General features: G+C 45.4%; 1 protein-coding gene across 1 annotated transcript in view; it reads left to right on the top strand.

Moving 5' to 3' along the window:
* The window catches only part of F8 (coagulation factor VIII), a 69,694-nt gene extending 61,730 nt beyond the window's left edge, over positions 1 to 7,964 (top strand). Inside the window, exons 23-26 of the mRNA XM_054997048.1 lie at positions 2,208 to 2,352; positions 4,217 to 4,365; positions 5,822 to 5,998; positions 7,154 to 7,964. Coding sequence (XP_054853023.1) covers positions 2,208 to 2,352; positions 4,217 to 4,365; positions 5,822 to 5,998; positions 7,154 to 7,309 — 627 coding nt within the window. The 3' untranslated portion in view covers positions 7,310 to 7,964. The remainder of the gene's footprint in view (positions 1 to 2,207; positions 2,353 to 4,216; positions 4,366 to 5,821; positions 5,999 to 7,153) is intronic.
* Positions 7,965 to 20,107: the final 12,143 nt, after the last annotated feature.

Raw genomic sequence — 20,107 nt, 5'->3', positions numbered from 1 at the left:
TGTAAGGAAGAACTAGGTGAAAAGAAGAAGCTTGGAAAATCCAACCAATGCATGTCAAGGAAAGGTGTGACTGTTCATGACACAGGTCAGCTGCTGAAACTCAGACAGGTTCACACACATCACACACATCCCTAGATTTCCCTACCTAATTACTCAGCCTGTTGAGAGATGAATGGGAGAACTGGCTGTTGCAAAGAAACATGCACAGAGGTACGAAAAGTTATGGAAGTTCTAGCTACAGACTATGTCTATGATGATCCATTGATGTCATCACTTGATATCGTAGTTGTCAAAGGATGGAGATGTACGAACCAGTCCTAAACACCAAAACAGTTCTTAAGTATCGTCATCATCTGTCTCTTGTTTTGCAGAAAATGAATGTTAGAATGTTAAACAGTCGTCAGTTTTGTAATGCCATGCAACTGGTCTCCGCTGGAGTATATACGATCAATGATAGACAAATGGAGCAATTCCCGGTAACATACAACCGAACAGAAGTGGAAAACCACCCGGGAATGATAAGGCAAAGAACAATACTCCAGTGGTTGTTGTGGGTTTTCCGGGCTGTATTGCCCGGACACTGAGAGATCTCTGTCTTTTGGTGCTACACCTCTGAAGATGCCAGCCACAGCTGCTGGCGAAACGTCAGGAACTACAATGCCAAGACCACGGCAATACAGCCCGGAAAACCCACAACAACCATTGTTCTCCGGCCGTGAAAGCCTTCGACAATACAACAATACTCCAAGTTTTTACCGTGTCAATGCTCAAAAATCTTGTGCATTTATCATAAAGTAAATATTGAATGTTTCAAATATATAGCTTAACAATATTCCTATTACAAAGGACAACTCTCTCCCATTCCGTACATTCAAAGGTAACAGGATATATACTCTCCGAATCAGTAAATCAGGTAAGTCCAATGTTCAATCCTTGCTGTCATATAACAGTTCACATGTCTTTTTCTTCTTTTTATGTCCACAGGTGATTCCAATCAGAGATTCTCCAACAAAAATAGCCCAAGCCGGCTGCAATAGGAATATTGTTAAGCTATATATTTGAAACATTCAATATTTACTTTATGATAAATGCACAAGATTTTTGAGCATTGACACTGTAAAAACTTGGAGTATTGTTCTTTGCCTTACCATTCCCGGGTGGTTTTCCACTTCTGTTCGGGAGTTTATACAATCAACAATAAATTCAGGACTATGTGTATTTCATGAAAGCAGATTTGTACTGGGGGGGCGGGCATTCAAAGACTGTAGTGGGTGCAGAATTCAGCATCCTGAGAATTGCAGTTTTGACTAAAGCAAAAATCTCCACCAAGGTTTTAGTACCTAAGGATGATGAGGACGTGGTATTCAAAGCGTCCAGACAACGACTGAAATGCAAAAAGCTGGGGTGGGCATGATGAAGTGGAAGAGCAGGACTTCCTGTGATCCCAGGCTGGTCTTCAGTGCCCTTCTGAGCTCTTTGCCTTTCATAAGAAATAAGAGTTTCTACCAAACTTACCCTTTTTGCTTAGCTCGGACCCTTCTGCTGGCATTCAGGATTTTTGGCACATAATGTAGGTTACCCGGGCATATAATTCTGATGTATTTATTTGCCTCCTGCTGCTCCTGCAAGGAGCGCAGAACAGCATACATGGCATTTCTCTCCCTCCGTTACAACAGCCCTGTGAAGTTGGCCAGGAATAACGAGAAACCTGGAGTTACTCAATAAGCTTTATTTCCCTATTCTGGTTCCTGAACATTTTCCTTTGTAGCCAGGGCAAGAAGTCTTATGTTTGCTTTTAAACTTCTTAAAGTCAAGGACTTTTTAAAACTGTCTTCATTCAGAAAACTGATATGCCACCTCTCCAAAGACCTGCTCAAGGAAGTTTGCAAAGCAAAAACAGAATCATTAAAAACCTTATGAATTATTGATATTAAAACCAAGATAAGAACCAGAACTTTGAACTGTGCTCAAAAATCAATGGGCCGCCAGCTGGCAGATCTTTTAGCAGAGGCGTGATACAATCCCTGCACCCAACCCCTGACAATAGCTTGGCTGCTGCCGTTTGGACCAAAGGAAGTTTCTGGGACCATTTTCGGAGTATGTTCTCTGCTACAGCATGGATTCTGTACAGGGTTTGCCTTTCCCCGATCATCCTTTTCTCTACCCATGCGTGAGAGTAAAGGGGCTATTTCTCTTTCTGCCTGCAGGTATTCTTTGGGAATGTGGATGCAGCAAGTGTGAAACACAACCTCTTCGACCCACCCATCGTAGCCCGCTATGTCCGCCTCCACCCAACGCACTACAGCATCCGTGTTATGTTGCGCATGGAGCTCATCGGATGTGACCTGAACAGTAAGGCACAGGGCATTTTTTTCAGCTGGAATGCGGTGGAACGGAGTTCCGGCACCTCTTGAAAGTGGTCACATGGCCGGTGGCCCCGCCCCCTGATCTCCAGACAGAGGGGAGTTTAGATCGCCTTCCACACCAGCGGTGCGGAGGGCAATCTAAACTCCCCTCTGTCTGGAGATCAGGGGGCGGGGCCACTGGCCATGTGACCATTTTCGAGGAGGGCGATTTAAACTTTTTAAAACTCCCCCCTTGTTCCAGCTGACCCAAAGTGACATCATTGTGCGGTCCTGAGTTCCACCACCTCTTTTCCCAGAAAAAAAGCCCTGGTAAGGCAACAATGTCTTTCATCTTCCCGCTTCACTGTAACCAGCCACAAGGAGAACAGAGCTGGTTGGAAAGCCCCTCCAGTGTGATGTTCAGATGGATCTCACTATAACTGGAGTGTTTGTCCCTTCTAGTCTTCAGAGCTACCGTGAGGTTGGCTATTTAAAGCAGCATCTTCCGAAAGCTAATCCTCTCCCATCAGTGGTGAACATTATACCGTGACTGCGTGAACAAAGACATGCTGACATTGTACAGGGTCGTGACAAGGGTCTGTCTACCCTGAGTTCTGAGGCATGTTTTCAGAGCAGAGAATACCCGCTCAAAGAATTTTCACAACTCTTCAATGCTGCATTCAGGCCCAATAACAAACCATTTTCATAATGGTTTGCCATAATAATGATAACAACATTCGATTTATACACTGCCCTTCAGGGCAACTTAACACCCCCTCAGAGTGGTTTACAAAGTATGTTATTATTATATGCACGACAATCACCCTGTGAGGTGGATGGGGCTGAGAGGGCTCTGAAAGAGCTGTGACTGACTCAAGGTTGCCAGCTGGCTTCAACTGGAGGAGTGGGGAATCAAACCTGGTTCTCCAGGGGTGTTTTCACATGCCCAATGCCTCCGGAAGATCACGCGAAACTCACGGCATGAAGCAGCACAATCCCGTTTAATGGCGCGATTTCTGACATTATCGTGCCATTAAAGGGGATCGTGCCAGGAAATCGCACTAGGAAAACACTTCATGCTGTGAGTTTCATGCGATCTTCTGGATGCTTACAGGTGCATGTGAAAATGGCCCAGATTAGAGTCCTGCCGCTCTTAACCACTCCATCAACTGGCTCTTACAAGAATGAATGCAAGTGCTTGGACTTGCACCCTTTCCTCATGTTGGGCTTCCAGTTGGATTTCCTGGTTTGAAACAGTTTTTTTAATTAATATCAGAACCACAAACTATTATTTCTTTCCTATAAACCAGGGTTTATGGGGAAGGCAATGGCAAACCACCCCTTTAAATGTCTGCCAAGAAAAAGTCGTGATGTGACATCCACCCATGGGTCAGTAATGACTCAGTGCTTGCACAGGGGACTACCTTTACCTTTTTAAACTAGGGTTAAACTGTGGTTTAAACCAGAATTTGTGGGGTTCAGGCACAACAACGAACTATAGGTTGTTGCAGACCAGGAAGTCTTTAATTCCCAAAGAAGAGGAGGGGTAGGCAGGCAGTACAAAAGCATGAAGATTTCCAAAACTCATTTTCATAATGAGAAGTCATGATGTGTTGTTATGGCTGAATCACAGATCCCTGCCCCCTTTCCTTCCAAAATGGGTAAATCCTAAACCACTTGAGCTCTAGGCAGGAAGAGAAGTTCTTGGAAAAATCCTCCATTAAGCAAATACAAAAAAAAGGCTGCCCTGAGAACATACAAATGCCAAAGGAGCATAAAACGACATTGCATGAAAAGTATTACGAACTGATGACCACTAGCCCAGAATTCACTTCAGAAGGTCACTTCTCTGTCTCTCTTCTCTTCCCTAGGTTGCTCCATGCCACTGGGAATGGAAAGCAAAGCTATCTTCAACCAGCAGATCTCTGCATCCTCCTACATCGATAACGTGGTTTCTTCTTGGCCTCCTTTTCTGGCTCGACTTAACATGCAGGGGAGAAATAATGCCTGGAGGCCTAAGGTAACTCCTGCGTGTGTGAGAAGGAGAGAAAAATGTGGTTGGCTTTCCATTCCATGGAATCAGTGTGGGATTTCTATGCATGCCTGTGTATATCATAGAGAATGACAATTCAAATAATACTGGCAAAGCCACCTCCAGGTTTGAGGGAATCCTGGGCAAGATATCCTCCAAACCTCATGCTCTGCGTGTTGCTGTTGCTATCGCTTTCCTCATTCATACAGAGGCAGTAAGAAGGTGGCAGCATCTATGGCTGTTCGGTGGCATCACTGCTGTTCACTTGGTCAGCAAGCAAGCAGTGATAGCTACTAAAAGCAGCAGCAGCCAAACAGAGAGAGGGTGCAGGCAGGCAAATGGCTGCCAAGCTGTTCTTCCTCCTAACTGCCACCACCCATATCAAGACCAGGAGCAATTTGGTCCACTGGTTTGCAGCCAGCTTGGCTGCATGCAACACTGGTTGGTATGCTCTTGCGTCAACCATGAAGCTACTTTGCTTTCTTCTTGGAGCAATTTTTCAAGTCTAAAACACTTTTTAAAGATAAAGCATGAGAGAAATATTTGATCAGATAAATGTGCAAGGTTTTGAGGAGGCATCTGTGGGAACAAAGCAAAGTGGGCAGCCTGCCCTAAAGCATGGTGGTGGAAAGTACCGTCTAGTCATAGCTGACTTATGGCGATCCCTGCTGGGGTTTTAGAGGAAAGAGATTAACAGAGGTGGTTTGCCATTGCCTGCCTCTGCATAACCTCCCTGGTCTTCCCTGCTGGTCTCCCATTCAATTTCTAACAGGCTGACCCTGCTTAGCAGCTGAGATCTGGTGAAAACGGGTTTGCCTGGGCTATCCAGGTCAGGGCAAAACATGGGTAGGGGGATTCAGTTTGGACACTGTGTGTAACCTTTTTGGACTCACAGCTGGAGGAAGTAGAAAGAGCCAGGGTTACCAGCTTCCAGGAACTCTCCTGGAATTATAATTGATCCCCAGATCACAGGGATCAGTTACCCTGGAGGAAATGGCTGTTTTGGAAAATAGATTCTATGGCATGATACAATGCTGAGGTCCTTCCCCAGGCTCTCTGGGAACCTCCCAACCCAGAGCTGGCAACCCAGGTACACCTATTGCACGTACATTTGTATACAGCCTTATAGCACAGAATATACACAGCTGTGGCTATAGTTTTATTCTGTAAATGTTGTCAGCTTTATGCATATTAGGTTTACTTAAAAATGGGGAAGCTCTGATTGGGCTCTTCATATGTCCCCCCCCCCCAAACCAAATGCAGCCATTCATTTGTCTATGTTCAACCATAGAAATCTATGCACTTTTCTGTCAATCAATGGGCCACATAGCAATGGAAATAAATTTGAGAAACCATTTAAACGACAACATGAGACTAGTTTTAAAATGTCCTTAAGGCAGGACAGGCTTGCCTCATGTTGAAGGCGTTTCTGCCCCTTCCGCAGACAAATAGCCCAGAGGAATGGCTTCAGGTGAACTTCCAGAAGACCGTGCGAGTGACTGGAATTGTGACTCAAGGTGCAAAGAGCGCCTTCACCTACATGTATGTGAGGGAATTTTCTCTCTCAAGCAGCCGGGATGGCAAGAACTGGACTCCTGTTCTTCAAGGCGGGAAGGAGAAGGTAAGGAAAAAGAGCAAGTGAAATACCATTGGTGGGAAAGATTTATACTTTTGAAACACTGCAGGACCCCCCTTACCTCGTGATTTGACTGTGGCCAGTGAGATCTACCTCTAAGCAGGTGTCTTTGCAGGGAAGCCAAATTCGTGTGTCTGATCCTGGCCAGTCCCTCATTCACCCCCAACCATTTCCTGCAGAGCAGATGGGAGAATTTACAGATTAGCAGTGCCATCCTAAATACAGTTATGCCCTTCCAAGTCCACCATGGAGTTAGAAGAGTGTAACTCTGCTTACGATGGCATGGTGAGACAGGGAGTGCATTCTTCGTAAGGGAAGGACTGAAGTTAGCAAGCTGTATTTTATGTATATATAAATGCACGTGCACACATGATGCGTGCATCTTACACCAGGCATAATCAGTGCATAGAATTCATTGCTGGAATGCAGTGATAATGTAGGTGGGTTTTGGAAGATGAAACAGAAGGTAGGTCCGTCAAGGATGATTAACCGTAACAGCTCAAGAGAAGCTTCTTCTGAAGCCCTGAATACCACCAGATATTGGGGACCAGGGAAAGGCTACATCTTGTTCAGCTTGTGAGCTTCCCAGAGGAATGTGATTAACAGGGGCTGGAAACAGCACACCAAGCTACAGATCCTTTTCCCCTGTTATAACAAGTCTGCAATCTAAATCATGGGCCCCTGTACCTTGGAAGTCAGTGAGCACTGAACTCCTAATCACCCAGTAAGGTCATGGCTGCGTAGGGATTTGAACCTAGGACTCTTCTAGTCCTAGTCTGACATGCTAATCGATAGGCTGTATCCTATACTTGAACAATCATAGATCCTGCCCGGTGATTATATCATTAAAAAGGGGCCATAGTCCACCTAGCTCTGCACTGTCTACTCAAATCATTCCCAGTGTTCCAAGGTCAGGCAGGGTTTTCTGGAGCCAAGCTGCCTGACACCCTTTAATCCGAAGATGCTAGGAAGTGAACCCATGAACTTCTATGTGCAAAGTATGTGCTGTTCTCTTCCGCTGGTTGTCTCTGTAGCTCCTTTCGATTCTGAGAAATATTCCAGCCCCTGCATGCCTTTAACTCTCTTCCCCTGCTGCTTTAGAGGTTAAAATAAAGAACAATCCTGTCTCAATCCTTTCAGATTTTCCAAGGAAATCAAGATTACTTCAGCCCAGTAGTGAATCTCCTGGATCCCCCGCTCTTTGCTAAGTATTTAAGAATACACCCACTCCGCTGGAATAAGCACATTGCACTGAGGACAGAATTTTGGGGCTGTGACACTCAGCAAATGGTTTAGCAAGGATGAACCTGCCTTTGCCTTGATGGTGAAGTTCCCCAAGACTGGGAATGCCCCCAAGTGGGGCTAAATGCAACATTTGTAAATTGCTGACATTCAAACAAAACGTGTAAATTTTTGATAACTGTGTTTGTAACTTCAGAGAAATAAAATTACCAAGAAATACTACGACAACACACTTGCCAGACATTCTTATAGCCTGGATTTTCTTACGACCACAGTTCTGTGCCGTCTAATGATACTGTATCTTTCCTTGAGTGATTCCACACACGCTGGATAATGCACTTCCAATCCTCTTTATAGATCATTTGGAACGGATTTTTTTGTGTGCGGAACAAAAAATCCACCTCAAACGACTGATAAAGTGAATTGAAAGTGCATTATCCAACGAGTGCGGAATCAGCCCTTATCTTTCTTCCTTGCTCTCTGATTTTTCTGCTGCACTCTTAATCTTATTTAGTTGGTAGTCCCTAAGAATTCAATGGGGCTTCCATTTGGAGAATACATGTGTCAAATTAAGTTGTAGGGCAGAAGACATGTCATCAATCCAAAGGGTCAGAGTTGATAAACAAGGAGAAATCTCTTGAACTGTAATGTGTGAACGGAATGGCCAAGAAAAAAACTCTTCCCTCTTCCTCTCGGTGACCTTGTAACAGCTGATCCCATCATCTTAAACCTTGGCCGTTTCCACACGGCTCCCCACTGCTCGTAACAACCCGGTATATTGTGAAAAAAACGTGGAAGATCATGGTTTCTCGCGCGAGATTTGCGCAACTTCACGTGACGCGATCTTCCGCGTTTTTATCGTGATATTCCGGGTTGTTACGTGCAGCGGGGAGCCGTGTGGAAACGGCCATTGTTTTCCAAAATAATTCCTCCAACTGAAGATATGTCCACCCCTGCCCTCAGGATATTACATTTTCTAGGCCTTTCTCTACTGGCAGATTTAAATCTATGTGCTGCAGTCAGAGGAAAGTGCTTTGTAATTAAAGAGCTTTTGTCTCCTCACGGTATGTACTTTCTCCTGTTGTTTTTCTTCCCTTGACTGATTTCCTGAGCTTCCTCAGCATTACCTTCCCTGTGGTGAACAAAGTCAGCATTAATAGCTGATAATAATTAATTAGCAAGTGAGGCCTCCTCCTGGCTCATGATTATTTTCCATAAGCTCTTAGAGTTCCAGGTACAGCTTCACAATTGCCGAGGAGGCAAGAAGCATAAATAAATCAAAGGGGGGAAATGGTGTCATCATGAAGACTGAGCATGCACCAGAAGGCACACACTGTTGAGGGTAGAGTTGCCAGCCTCCAGTTAGTGGCTGGAGATCTCCCAGAATTACAACTGGTCTCCAGGCCACAGAGATCAATTCACCTGGAGAAAATGGCTACTTTGGGGGGTTGACTCTCTGGAATTATGCCATGCCAAGGTCCTTTCCCTCCCCAAACCCCTCTTTCTCCAGGTTTCTTCAGATCTCCAGGAATTTCCCAACTCGGAGCTGGCAACCCTAATTGAGGAGCAATTGAGAATCTGTTAAAGAGGGCATGAGGCAGGGAAATGTGGTCTTAAACACCTGAAAATGTATAGAATTTGGAGTGGGTGGTACATGTATGTGGGGGATTTCTAAATTGTTTTCTTGCAGGCCCAGTGTGTATAGCTTTGTTTCCTAACTTATTCAATAATAATACTGAGCATTTGTGTAGCATATTTTGTAAACCCTTAAAATGGCTGACCTTAATCTGCAGAGGGGATAAACTGTGGTTTGTTGTTGATGGTTTGATTGTCTAGCAATAATGTTCAGGAAAAAGATGATGCCAACTGGATGGAGACAAAAATGCTCTGTTCCTTTAAAAGGGGTTTAGTGCATAGAAATTAGCAGCTGAAGTTTTTCATGGCATGAAGTGAAATAACATTGCCTGATAATTGCTTGCTGATCAAACTGATGAAGGGGGCAGCTAGAGGGATCAGTTTAAAAGTTGGTCACCCTAATTAGGACTTTAAAAATTGATTACATGCATTTATGGGTTTCTCAGTAGGAAACACCAGAGAAGGTTCAGTGCCTGCAGTCCATAAACATCAGCGGTAATTAATTTCTGCAGGAGGTAAAATTATGTTTTCTATTTTGAAAGCTCTGCCCTTCAAACCAGCTTTTAATTATTTAGTGGTGATAGAAAAGTTCTCTGCACATGTTCAAGCACCCTGTTCTATATGATAGTGTTGTTTGTTCTAGACTTCTTATCAGTCAGGTAAAACAGTCCCAGTCCTTGGAAACCTTGGCTATTTCCACATATCCTAAAAAGAGCGCTCCACTCACCAATCACTGGTGACTTTTGCGCGGGATTTCTGATGCCTCCGTTTCCAAAAATGGATGCAGACAGTTTTGTTTCCATTTTCACAGTGCCGCAAAAACTGCCTGCATGGAGATGTCAGAAATCCCATGCAAAAGCTGCCAGCGTTTGGTGAGTGGGGTGCTCTTTTTAGGACGTGTGGAAACGGCCCTTGGCCCAAAATTAGGCATGGAGGCAGATATTGATGCTAGAATACACCAGGTCCATCAGTAATAACGCAATTCTATGCAGAGTTACTCCATTCTAAGCCCAGTGAAATCAATGTTTGATGGAGTAGTTCAGCATAGGATTGCAGTTAAAGCAATTTTTTAATTTATACAAGTGCTATGTAGCAGTCAGAAACCGTCAGTGCAGCTTGCAACAGAATGGAGTTGGGAAATCTTCACTTCTTGTTTTCTGCCTCTTAAAGGCCACATAGCCTTCACAAATCAAAGTTGCATCCCTGATACAAAACTGTAACTCAGATCTGCAGCTGCCAGACTGAGTTATCATATACCTTTTTTGCATTATCTTTAAAGATCCATTCAGTTACGATTTGGGTGATCCAAACACGTACAAGTCGAGATCGTGCTATATATTTCGGTACTTGTGACCAGCTTCAGTATGTGTGACCAGAACCCCAAGTTTGTTGTAGGGATGTTTGTGTGTACCAAAGCTGAAAATATGTGTGTTGTCTCATTCACACAAAATGGAGACTGTATGGGAAAGATTGCACACAGCGTACCCTCCTATTTCCTGTAGCACCAAAACTGTAAGTGAACAGGTTTTGATAACTGATGGGAGCATTGTTGGGCCTAGGGTTTCTAACCTCCAGATAAGGCCTAGAGTTTACCCAGAATTACAACTGATCCTTAGACTACAGAGATCAGTTCCTCTGAAGAAAATGGCAGCTTTGGAGAGTGGAATCTGTGGAGTCATTCTCTGCTGAGCTCTGTCCCCTCTCCACCCCCCACCCCCAGACATGACCCCCAAATGTCCAAGAATTTTCCAACCTAGGAGATGACAACCGTAGCTGGGAGGCTGCTATGCAGAGGCAAGCAATGACAAATAGAAATGGGCACAAATTGAAATATGAGTCAAATTTCATGACGAATCTGGCCGATTCGTGTTTTATGAAACATGTTTTGTGGGTGCTGCGGTTTTCATGAAATTCATGACTTTTGGGGCCCATTTGTTCAATTCGTGAATGATTTGTGATGCCAGACAGGCTGGCACTGATCCATTGATTCCCTAGGCAACATAGGCCCAGAATGTCTGCAGACCTTTTGTTGCCATTGGAAACCCCAATCTTAGCCCACATAACCTTGATAGGCAGCTCTCCTTGCCAACTAGAGAGCTTCCATTCTGCCCTGTACAGCAAGGAGCAGGGGGGTTAATCCCCTAGGCAACTGAGGAGATGGGCCTTCTGTAGCCATGGGAACACCAATCTTATCCCTCCAAACCAGAGACCTCCTGTTCAGCTCTATGTGAGCATTTCTTATATAAGGCACAGCTCTCTGCCTCGTGCTTTTCAGTTCCAGTAGACAGAGGGAGAGGGAGAACCTGTTGCTGGGATTTGGAGTGAGAGAGTGGAATTGGGGGCTTTTGGTGGGATTTGCTGCTGCTTTAAAAGAGACTGAAAAGCCTCTTTCTTATTTTCAGCTCTTGGCCTTGCTGGGAAGGTCGTTGGATGAGGGTGCCTTCTTTCCTCCACCTCACCCAACCCCAGTCTCAGGGCATTGCCTGGCTCTGGGGCCTAGCTTAACTGAGGCATGCCTTTTTCCCCTTTAATTTTCTTTGCTTATATTCTTATTGAGAGCATGTGTTCTTGCTGGTTTGTTGGGTGAGAGGGAGTGGAGGAGAGCCTGCTGAAGTCTCCCTGCGAGTTTGGCATCTCTGGGTATGAAGGGAGCCATTGAAGTGCCCTGGGTTCTGATGAATCACAAAACTAACAAATCGTTTCGCGAAATGGGAAATTTCGTGAAAGTTCATGATTCGTGGAATGCGACAAAACACGAAATGCTCATTTCATTTTTTCGCATTTCGTGCCCATCTCTAATGAGAAACCACATCTGCTCATCGCTTGCATTAACCGCCCCCCACCAGGTAGAACTTGACGGGGTTGCCATGAGTTGGTTGTGACCTGACAGCAAACTTTATTCCTTCCAAGCCTTTCACTAGTGTCAGAAATTATCAGTGGTTTCCCAGCCAAGAACTGAATGCCAAGCTTTCCCCAAGGAACGTGCTGCCTTTCTTGAAAACACTTTCAAAAGCATAATTCTTGCATACTCTCCACTAACCTGAGCACTCTGCACAGGGTCACAAAGTTGCTTCCTGTCCTCTGATGAAGGATATGGACACTCAAAATCAGACCTCTTAAAAGATCATCTCCAGACAATTAGAGCTCACAGAAAACTCTGCAGCCCTTAAGGACTGTTAGTATCCTTTTGCCATAGACCCTGTCTTCAGGGATACCCATTCACACAGTCCCATTAAAGCAATCTCAAAATCATATTATGGAAACTTCTTACAGCGTAATGACTTGGATACACCAAGCCTTTGGAACTCCCTGCCTAAGGAAGTCCCTCTTGTACCCTCACTGATAGTCTTTTGGCACAAACTTAAACCTGTTCTTTTTCAAATGGCTTTTGAGATCTGCTCCTGTTCCTTAGAAGCCTGTTTTTGTCTACTGATTTGGTCTGCGTATTTTCTTTTTCAGTTCTTTCATTTTGTATGATTAAGGTTAAGATGCTTCATGGAGCCATCTGGATGGAAAGGCAGAGTGTAAATGTTTGTTGTTATTATTACTATATGTCCTGTTATGCCAATAAAGGTATTTGATTCAATTCTATTATTACTATTACTATTACAGCATACGGTTCAGTTTTCATTTTCACTTTCTCTGTAATGGCCTTCTCCCAGGAAGCCTGCTATTAAAGACACAGGAGTGCCTTTCAAGATCAAGGGCTGGTATTCCAATTGTAACCACATAATTGAGAATGATGACATCATAAAAGCAGTCTGGATCCATGTGGAAGTTACAGAATTCTCACTAAGCACTTGCAAGTCGAGGTTCTTTGTGTGTGGCTCCTTATCACTGACATCTTTACAGACTGGTATGATTTGGCCCTGAGAATATAGATTTTCTCATGGCCTTTGACCAGAGATGGGCTTGCTCTCTCTGATCATTGGGAATTTGATTTGTGTCCAAGTCTATAGCAAATGAAAAATGATACCTTTACTTACTTAGCATTTAAGTAGCATTTTCTGAGTTCTTAGCCTTACAAAGCTCCAAAAGGCAGGCCAATGCCTTTAGCGCTCTACTTTGAGGAGATGCTGACTTCTCAGCTTCCTACAGGAGATGCCTCAGGGCGTGGTCATCATGTGTAGGGAGACGCAATGTTAGCTGGGAAGTGTAGTTTAAAAAGACAGAACTAGCAACCACTCCTCAGATAGTTTGTTAATTTCATCTCCTTCTCTCTCAAGGCTCTGTCAATTTCACCTCTCCAGTCTAAAACTGTGTGGTATTACAACCAGAGGGCAGCGAGAAATGGAAATGGGCTGGAGCTGCCTTCCAGATCTGGGCTTGGACCTGGAGAGGTTCTAATGGGCTGAAGTTTCCGTTCTGGCATTTCACAACCCCTTCACACAGCTCCAGTGTATAGCAAAGCCTTTGCCCTGCTGCCTGCTCTGTCTTTTTAAATTCCCCTTCCTGGCTAACATTGCATCTCCTGACACATATTCTTCACGTGTCAGATGTCACTTGTGTAGAGTGACTCTAAGGCAGAGGTGATATGTGATCTGGGAATCTGCCAGATCAGTCAATAGTTATGTTACACCAGCCATTACAGCAGAGAATACTGCTCAGGGCTGTGTAAGATGTGTAACTGTAGCTGTGCAAAGGCAGAATCTTTATAGAATGATATATATTATGCCCAGCATCTCTGGGCAGAGTGTGCAACTTTATTCTAGGACATCTCCTGAGATCCCAGAACAAAAGCTCCAGATATCCTGCCGCAGGAGGAGAAATTTTCATTCTGTGCTACTGAAGGATTAATGGTCTGTGAAGTGGCTGCCTCTCCGTGGTGACAAACGGTGCCTTTGCAGCGTGACTGCACAGGGAGGCTGGAGACTCAAAATGCTGATTAGGCGTCATTTCCTCTGGATGCACCGAAAACGGTCCCTTGAAACTGGAGATCTAAAAATTGGACAATGACAAATCCAGAATGCTGGAGAAGGCTGGAGATCCCAGATACCCCATGGCAACAGGCCTCTGAACGTGTAGAAAGAACATTTTCCTCTTATAATAAGCCTCAGAATCTTTTGCAGCATGTGGAGTTCCTTTGTAGATGTCAGTGTAGACAGAGAGCTAAGCTACAAGTGACGCCTGACACAGGTTGGACACTTGTCAGCTTCCCTCAAGTTTTGGTGGGAAATGTAGGCATCCTGGACTTGCAGCTGTAATGGAGAGCCAAGCTGTAAAACCAGGATGCCTACATTTCTCATCAAAACTTGAGGTAAGCTGACGAGTGTCCAACCTGTGTCAGGCGTCACTTGTAGCTTGGCTCAGATTCTCTCTTTGAAAAAGGCACTCTGCTCGTGCAGTACAAGAGCTGCTTTGAGAAATATAGCCTCCAACTGTTGGGTGGGTTCCCCCTCCCTTTGTGTTTGTACTTCTCAGGATCATTGGCCCTCAAAGACAGACTTTCCCGAGACAAGCAGGCAGTTCTGGAAAAGGAGCAGGTGTGACTTCAGCTTGTTGGAAGTGCAGAGGCCCAAGAAAGCCATGGGTCTGACCTGTCAAGAAACAGTACATCTCCAGGTGCTGTACCTGGCAATTTCGACATCCTGCTGTCAGAGCATTTCAAGGGCTAAAGCCTTCACCCTCACCAGGCTCAATCAGCTTGCAGTTCTGAAAAGACCCCCAAAGCCTGTTCGCTCTTTGCAGGAGATGGCGGATCAAAAGGGAAAAGAAGACCCAGGCCACAAAGTTCACCGTGAGTATTTAAGAGAACAGCCACATCATCAGCCACCCAATAACTAAAGTAACATGAGACCATCCAAAAGAGCACAAAGAAAGTGCAAACTTTTGACATCTCCAGAACTCTTCATCAGGCTAGATGTTAAAAAACTAAACAAAGGATTAAATCTTAGAAGGAGCAGAACACAATTTTTAGTCGAGTATTTTTGGAGAATATGTCAATCAACACTTGGTGTCTACATCATGCCTTCAGAGGAAATGGATTAGATGGTTTTATAGAGTCGTGACATTCACGTACTTGGACGTATATAAGTTGGCCACACTCTAACATCCCCCCCACCCCAATTCTCATATTGCTTTACTGAAAATGCTTTGGCAACCCTATGGGCAGAGTTAGTATTAGGTGGCACCTCAGGCCTCTTGGAAGAAGAGTCAATGGCAACCTCCAGTTGAAAACTTAAAAACTAATAGTTGATTCCCATCTCTCTCTCTAATACAGGGGTCCCCTGCAAAGTGTCTGTGGGCACCATAGCGCCCACCGGTACTTCCCCTTGCACTCACTGATTCCATTGAACTTTTTAGAAAGTGGGTGGGACCATTATAAGGCCCGGCTTGTTATGGGCTGCCCTCATTCAAAAGAGTGGGCTTTCAAAGGCTGCAATAATAGCTGCAGCCACTGGAGAATCAAGAAGATTGTTAAGTAAGGCTTTCCTTAAGTATTGTGTGGTTCCACTTTCTCTTATCTTTTTGTCCTGTGGCAGCCATTTTGTGGTGGTGTACACTTATGGCTGAAAACCCCTGGGAGACTTTTGGGGAAGACATTTCTGGAACAGCATCCCGACATCATGACAACATGCCAGGTTGCGTAACTGGAAATGACATCTCTGTGTCATCAGCTGCTCTAGCACTCACTCAGAACTCTATGATAAAACATCACATTAGGGAATGCTGTTCCAGCCCTGGAGCAAGAGGGTAGGAGTTCCCCTGCCCACATCTGGTGAATCGGAACCCTGTGCTCACCACCCCTCTCACAATTCCAGGAGTGCCCACAAGGTCAAAGCAGTTGGAGGCCACTGATGTAATACCAAACATAACACATAGATCCCTTTACAATCCCCCCTCATGCCATTTTCCCCATCTTAAGGAGTCCCCCCCATGTAGCCACTATTAGCCCTGCAAACATACAAGTCCCCATATGTTTTCTATAATACAGCAAGTACTGGCTATTTCAGGCTAGAAAAGACATGTGTGGGGAAGACTTAAACCTCTCTTCCTTTCACTTTGTGCTCCCAGTTGGAATCAGGTCCCTGCATGCTTGATATTTGAAGAAAATAAAGCCCTGGGAGCAACATTCATGGAACTCCCAGTGCCTCGTCTGGTTTGGTCATCGCCCTGTAGAAACCAGTCAAGCCAGGAACATATCCAGATGCTGCTGCATAATGTTCCTTCTGCTTCCTATTATTTTCATTCATGTAGTTCTATTTTAATTGCTGAGGCGTCCTTCCTGTTGCTACTGCAGGTGTCCGCCGGTCCTGGCTGTCAGATTACATGGAGGATCTTTGGACTCACATCCATCTCTCCTTCCCCAGGGGGGCTCTATATGCTTTCCCTGTTGCTGTGGGGGTCATCCTGCTTCTTTGCTGTGCCACGTAAGTGCATGCAGAACACACACACACACACCCCGTAGTACCCTGAGTGTGGCTGGCAACTAATGCCAAGAGTTGGTGAGGGAGTTGATTGGGTTCCCAATATTTGGACTCATTTTTATGATGATGATGATGATGACATGGTCCTTTTCTTTATGATGCTGCAAGTCCCCGAGCAGTGAGAATTCTCAGGGGATGCACTTTAACCTTTTGAAGGGGAGAACAGTGAAGATCTATGGAATTTTTGTAATATTTGCATAATTTACAAATATGCAGGAAGACCACAGAACAGTAGATCTGCTACCCCACGGAGAGAGATCCTGCTCTCCCAATGGTGCTTCAAGGAGCAACTCAGAGCTGAGAGCGGAACTACAAGTGACAAAAGGCACAGGTTGGACACTTGTCAGCTTCCCTCAAGTTCTGCTGGGAAATGTAGGCAGCTTGGCGGAATGTTGGACAAGTAACAGTTGAAAAGTCCATTGGACAGCAGTCGGAGAGCCAAGCTGCAAGAGCAGGATGCCTACATTTCCCATCAAAGCTTGAGGGAAGCTGACAAGTGTCCGACCTGTGCCTTTTGTCACTTGTGGTTCCGCTCTGAGTCTGACAGATTCAGACAGTGATTTTTCCCTGCATGAGCAGCAGGAAGGACCAGCAGTTAAGGGGAGCAGCCAAACGACATCATGCCCCATCTTTGCACAACTCATCTAGCTTCTATTTTCCCCTTTACCCCACATATATTATAAATTTATTTTCTTTGGTTTAAAGGGGAAATGGAAGGGTGGCTGTTGGTGGAAAATCCATCTGGACACGCCCCCATAGCTATTGCAGGGAGGAGCGGCAGAGCTAAGCTCCACCTTCAAAATGGCACACAGCCACTCACCACCACCCCTTCCGCTATTCAAGGAACTTTTTTCTTTTTCCTTGCTGAGGCGCACTGTAGCTTTACAGCATGGCTTGGTAGGTTGCCAGCCAGCAGCAACTGGTGGGAATCTGTGGGGAGGCAGGGATGTGGGGAGCACCATCAGTCCAACGACATTATGCCACTTCCAGTAGAAACCCAGAAGTGATGTCAGTCCACTCCATGAATTGCTGGAAACCAACCATAGTATTTCTGGTGATGCCTAGAGCAGAGTGGTGTCATTTCCTCCAGAAGTGATGTGACACTGTTGCACCACTGGCGATATTTAAATATATTTTTCTCCTGCAGTCTGACTGCGTGGCAGTGGGCAGCAGGGGATGGCAGCAGGAGTCCTAACAATCCTTATTGGCAGTAAAATTGCTAATTCCAGTTGGGAAATTCCGGAGATACAGAGGTAGATCCTGGGGAGGGACCTCAAAACTCCCCCCTCCAAAAGGAACCATTTTCTCCAGTGGGACAGTAGTCTGAGCTCAGCTGTCATTCTAGGAGATCTCAAGACCCTACCTAGAGGGCTGCAACCCTATTTGGTAGGGGAAATGAGGGGAAAGGAGTGTTCTTTCAGGCCAACATTGCTGTCACATCTGTCCTTTTGTGCAGTTGTAATGGGGAGCAGGGGCAGGAGCTGGAGGTGGGTGGCAGCAGCAGGAACAAGTAGAGTGAGAAATGGTGGTGGTAGGGGACTCAGTCCCACCTGCTCCCACACTACTTGCTTCTGCTGCAATGATAGAGGGCACATTTTTGCACCTCCACCTGGAAGCTTTCTAGGTCTCCTTCTCTCTCTGTCTGGCATCAGAACTGCATTTTTTTCCACACAGACATCCATCTGCTCCCTCTTTCTAGATAAGCAGGAAGCTTACCTCGTTCTAAGGTTGCGAACTCCGCCTTGGGACATTACTGGAGATCTGGGGGCAGTGCCTGGAGAGGCAGAGTTTGGGAAGGAGGTGGCGCTCAGTGAGAATGTGTCGTCACTCTAGGACTTACATTTCTCATAGACCCTGGGGTATAACCATAGCTTCCGAAGGCAGAATCTATGGTTTACCATGGAGTCTACTCTCTAAAGCTGCATTTTCCTCCAGGGCAACTGGTTTCTATAGTCTGGAGATCAGTGGGGGAGAACAACTCTAGGCCCCACTTTGAGGATGGAAACCCAACCTCTTTCCTTTTACTCCCCTAGAAGCTCATTGAGTCATAAATCTTGAGCAGTGGAGAATACTTATTTCTTTTTGGATGCAAGGGCTAAAAGGACTGAAACATATTTTGCAATTGCTAAGGTAAATTTGGACTCCTTATTGCTAAGCAAAAGAGCCAGGGTTTCTGGATGGGGGACGGATGGTTAATTAAGGGCTTAATAAAATAATCCCTTATATTTTCGAAGAACCTACATTCAAGCAGAGCATGAATTAGGGTTGCCAGGTCCCACTCCCCTCCCACCGAGAGGGTAGGGAGCCTGGCACTTACCTCATGTTGGGCACAAAGTCCTTGCATACACATGCGTGTGCCCCTGGGGCTGATGCGGTGATGTCACTTCTGGAAGTGATGTCACTGCGTTGGCTATGCGAGCACTCTTGCACTTTGCACGGGGCCAATTCAGCCTGTTTGGGGCCCAAATCAGCCCCAAACGAAGTGCGGGGATGTTCCCATGACCAGTGAGATGCTGTCACTTCCGGAAGTGACGTTGCTGTGCTCCCAGGGAGTGCATGCATGTTATGTGTTCCGTGGGTGCCTGCTGGTGGTGGGCAACCTCCAGGGGGCTTACTACCTCCTGCCAATCACTAGGCGATCGATGGACGAGGGGACAAATCCCTGGGAGTTTGCTCACTACCAGCAGGCACCTGGGAACCCTAGCATGAAGGGATGTATCAACCCTATTAAGGCCACAAGGATGAATTGTCAGAATAGAGCCATATTCAAAACTCTCCCCTGTAAAACCACTGTGGGTATAATATTCAGTCTTGCAAACAAAAAAGCTCTGCAGTATTGTGGGATGGTAAGATAGTAGATAAGGGGGAGGGGTATTGATTTTAAGAAAGAAAGACCAAAAGATAGGGGCGAACAAACTCTGTGGCTCTTGAAATCAGGCTGCTATGTTTGATTTCTAGGACATGTTTTTTAATCAGAGAAAATGCTTTGGATTTGCCCAACATCCCCTGGTGGGCACTTAAGCAAAACTATTTCCTGACTCTCAGGGCCACCTAAGGAGATACCTACGTAAGAGACTACGCCTACAGTGATGGTGGCCTTTAAAAACACCATGGGGTGGAAAGGGGGTGTCTCCATCAGGGTCAGAGCTTGAAAGGACGTTTTACTTCTTTCTGCTCACATCCTCATTTGCACAGCTTTCAATCCCAGTGTGTGAGGGACAGATACCCCAAATTCAGCTGGTGATGGAGGGCATTTTTATTGGGGAACTGGCATGGGAGAAGAGTTAACTGCATCCTTCCCAAGCACTGTCCTGTTTAAATTGGCCCTTTCACTCAGCTCTTAAGCAGGCCAAATGAGAAGGCCTGTAGGAAATAAGTCTTCCTGATACTTTGTTTGACTGTCCCCATGCAGGCCTTGTTTCTTCTTTGTTTGTCACATAATAATCCAGGTGTCCCAACATGCCCCAGCGTGTCCTTCCTCAATTAGAACAGTGGCACAATCAGCCAAATGTCTCTCTGAAGGGTCTTTGTGGTAATTATTACCCTTAAAGAGACAGAGAAGAATGCATGGACTGATAAGAACCAGTTGATTTTGAAATATAACCCACAAAGTCTTCAAGATGGCGGCAAAACAAACCATCTCCAAGGTCAAAGAGGGCCCTGGAGCACCTTGGGGCAGGGGATCATAGTTTGGGTAAATCTTTTCTGGGCTGTTTTTGAAATGCCGGGGGACTTTAACAAACAGTGAGGATGAGCCCTGTCCCTAGAGCTCAGAAAAGGCTTCCCTTCT

The sequence above is a fragment of the Eublepharis macularius genome, chromosome 13, assembly GCF_028583425.1.
Source record: "Eublepharis macularius isolate TG4126 chromosome 13, MPM_Emac_v1.0, whole genome shotgun sequence".
Classification (NCBI taxonomy): Eukaryota; Metazoa; Chordata; class Lepidosauria; order Squamata; family Eublepharidae; genus Eublepharis; species Eublepharis macularius.
Note: the sequence above shows the minus strand (reverse complement) of the source record. Positions and strands in the feature narration are given on the sequence as shown.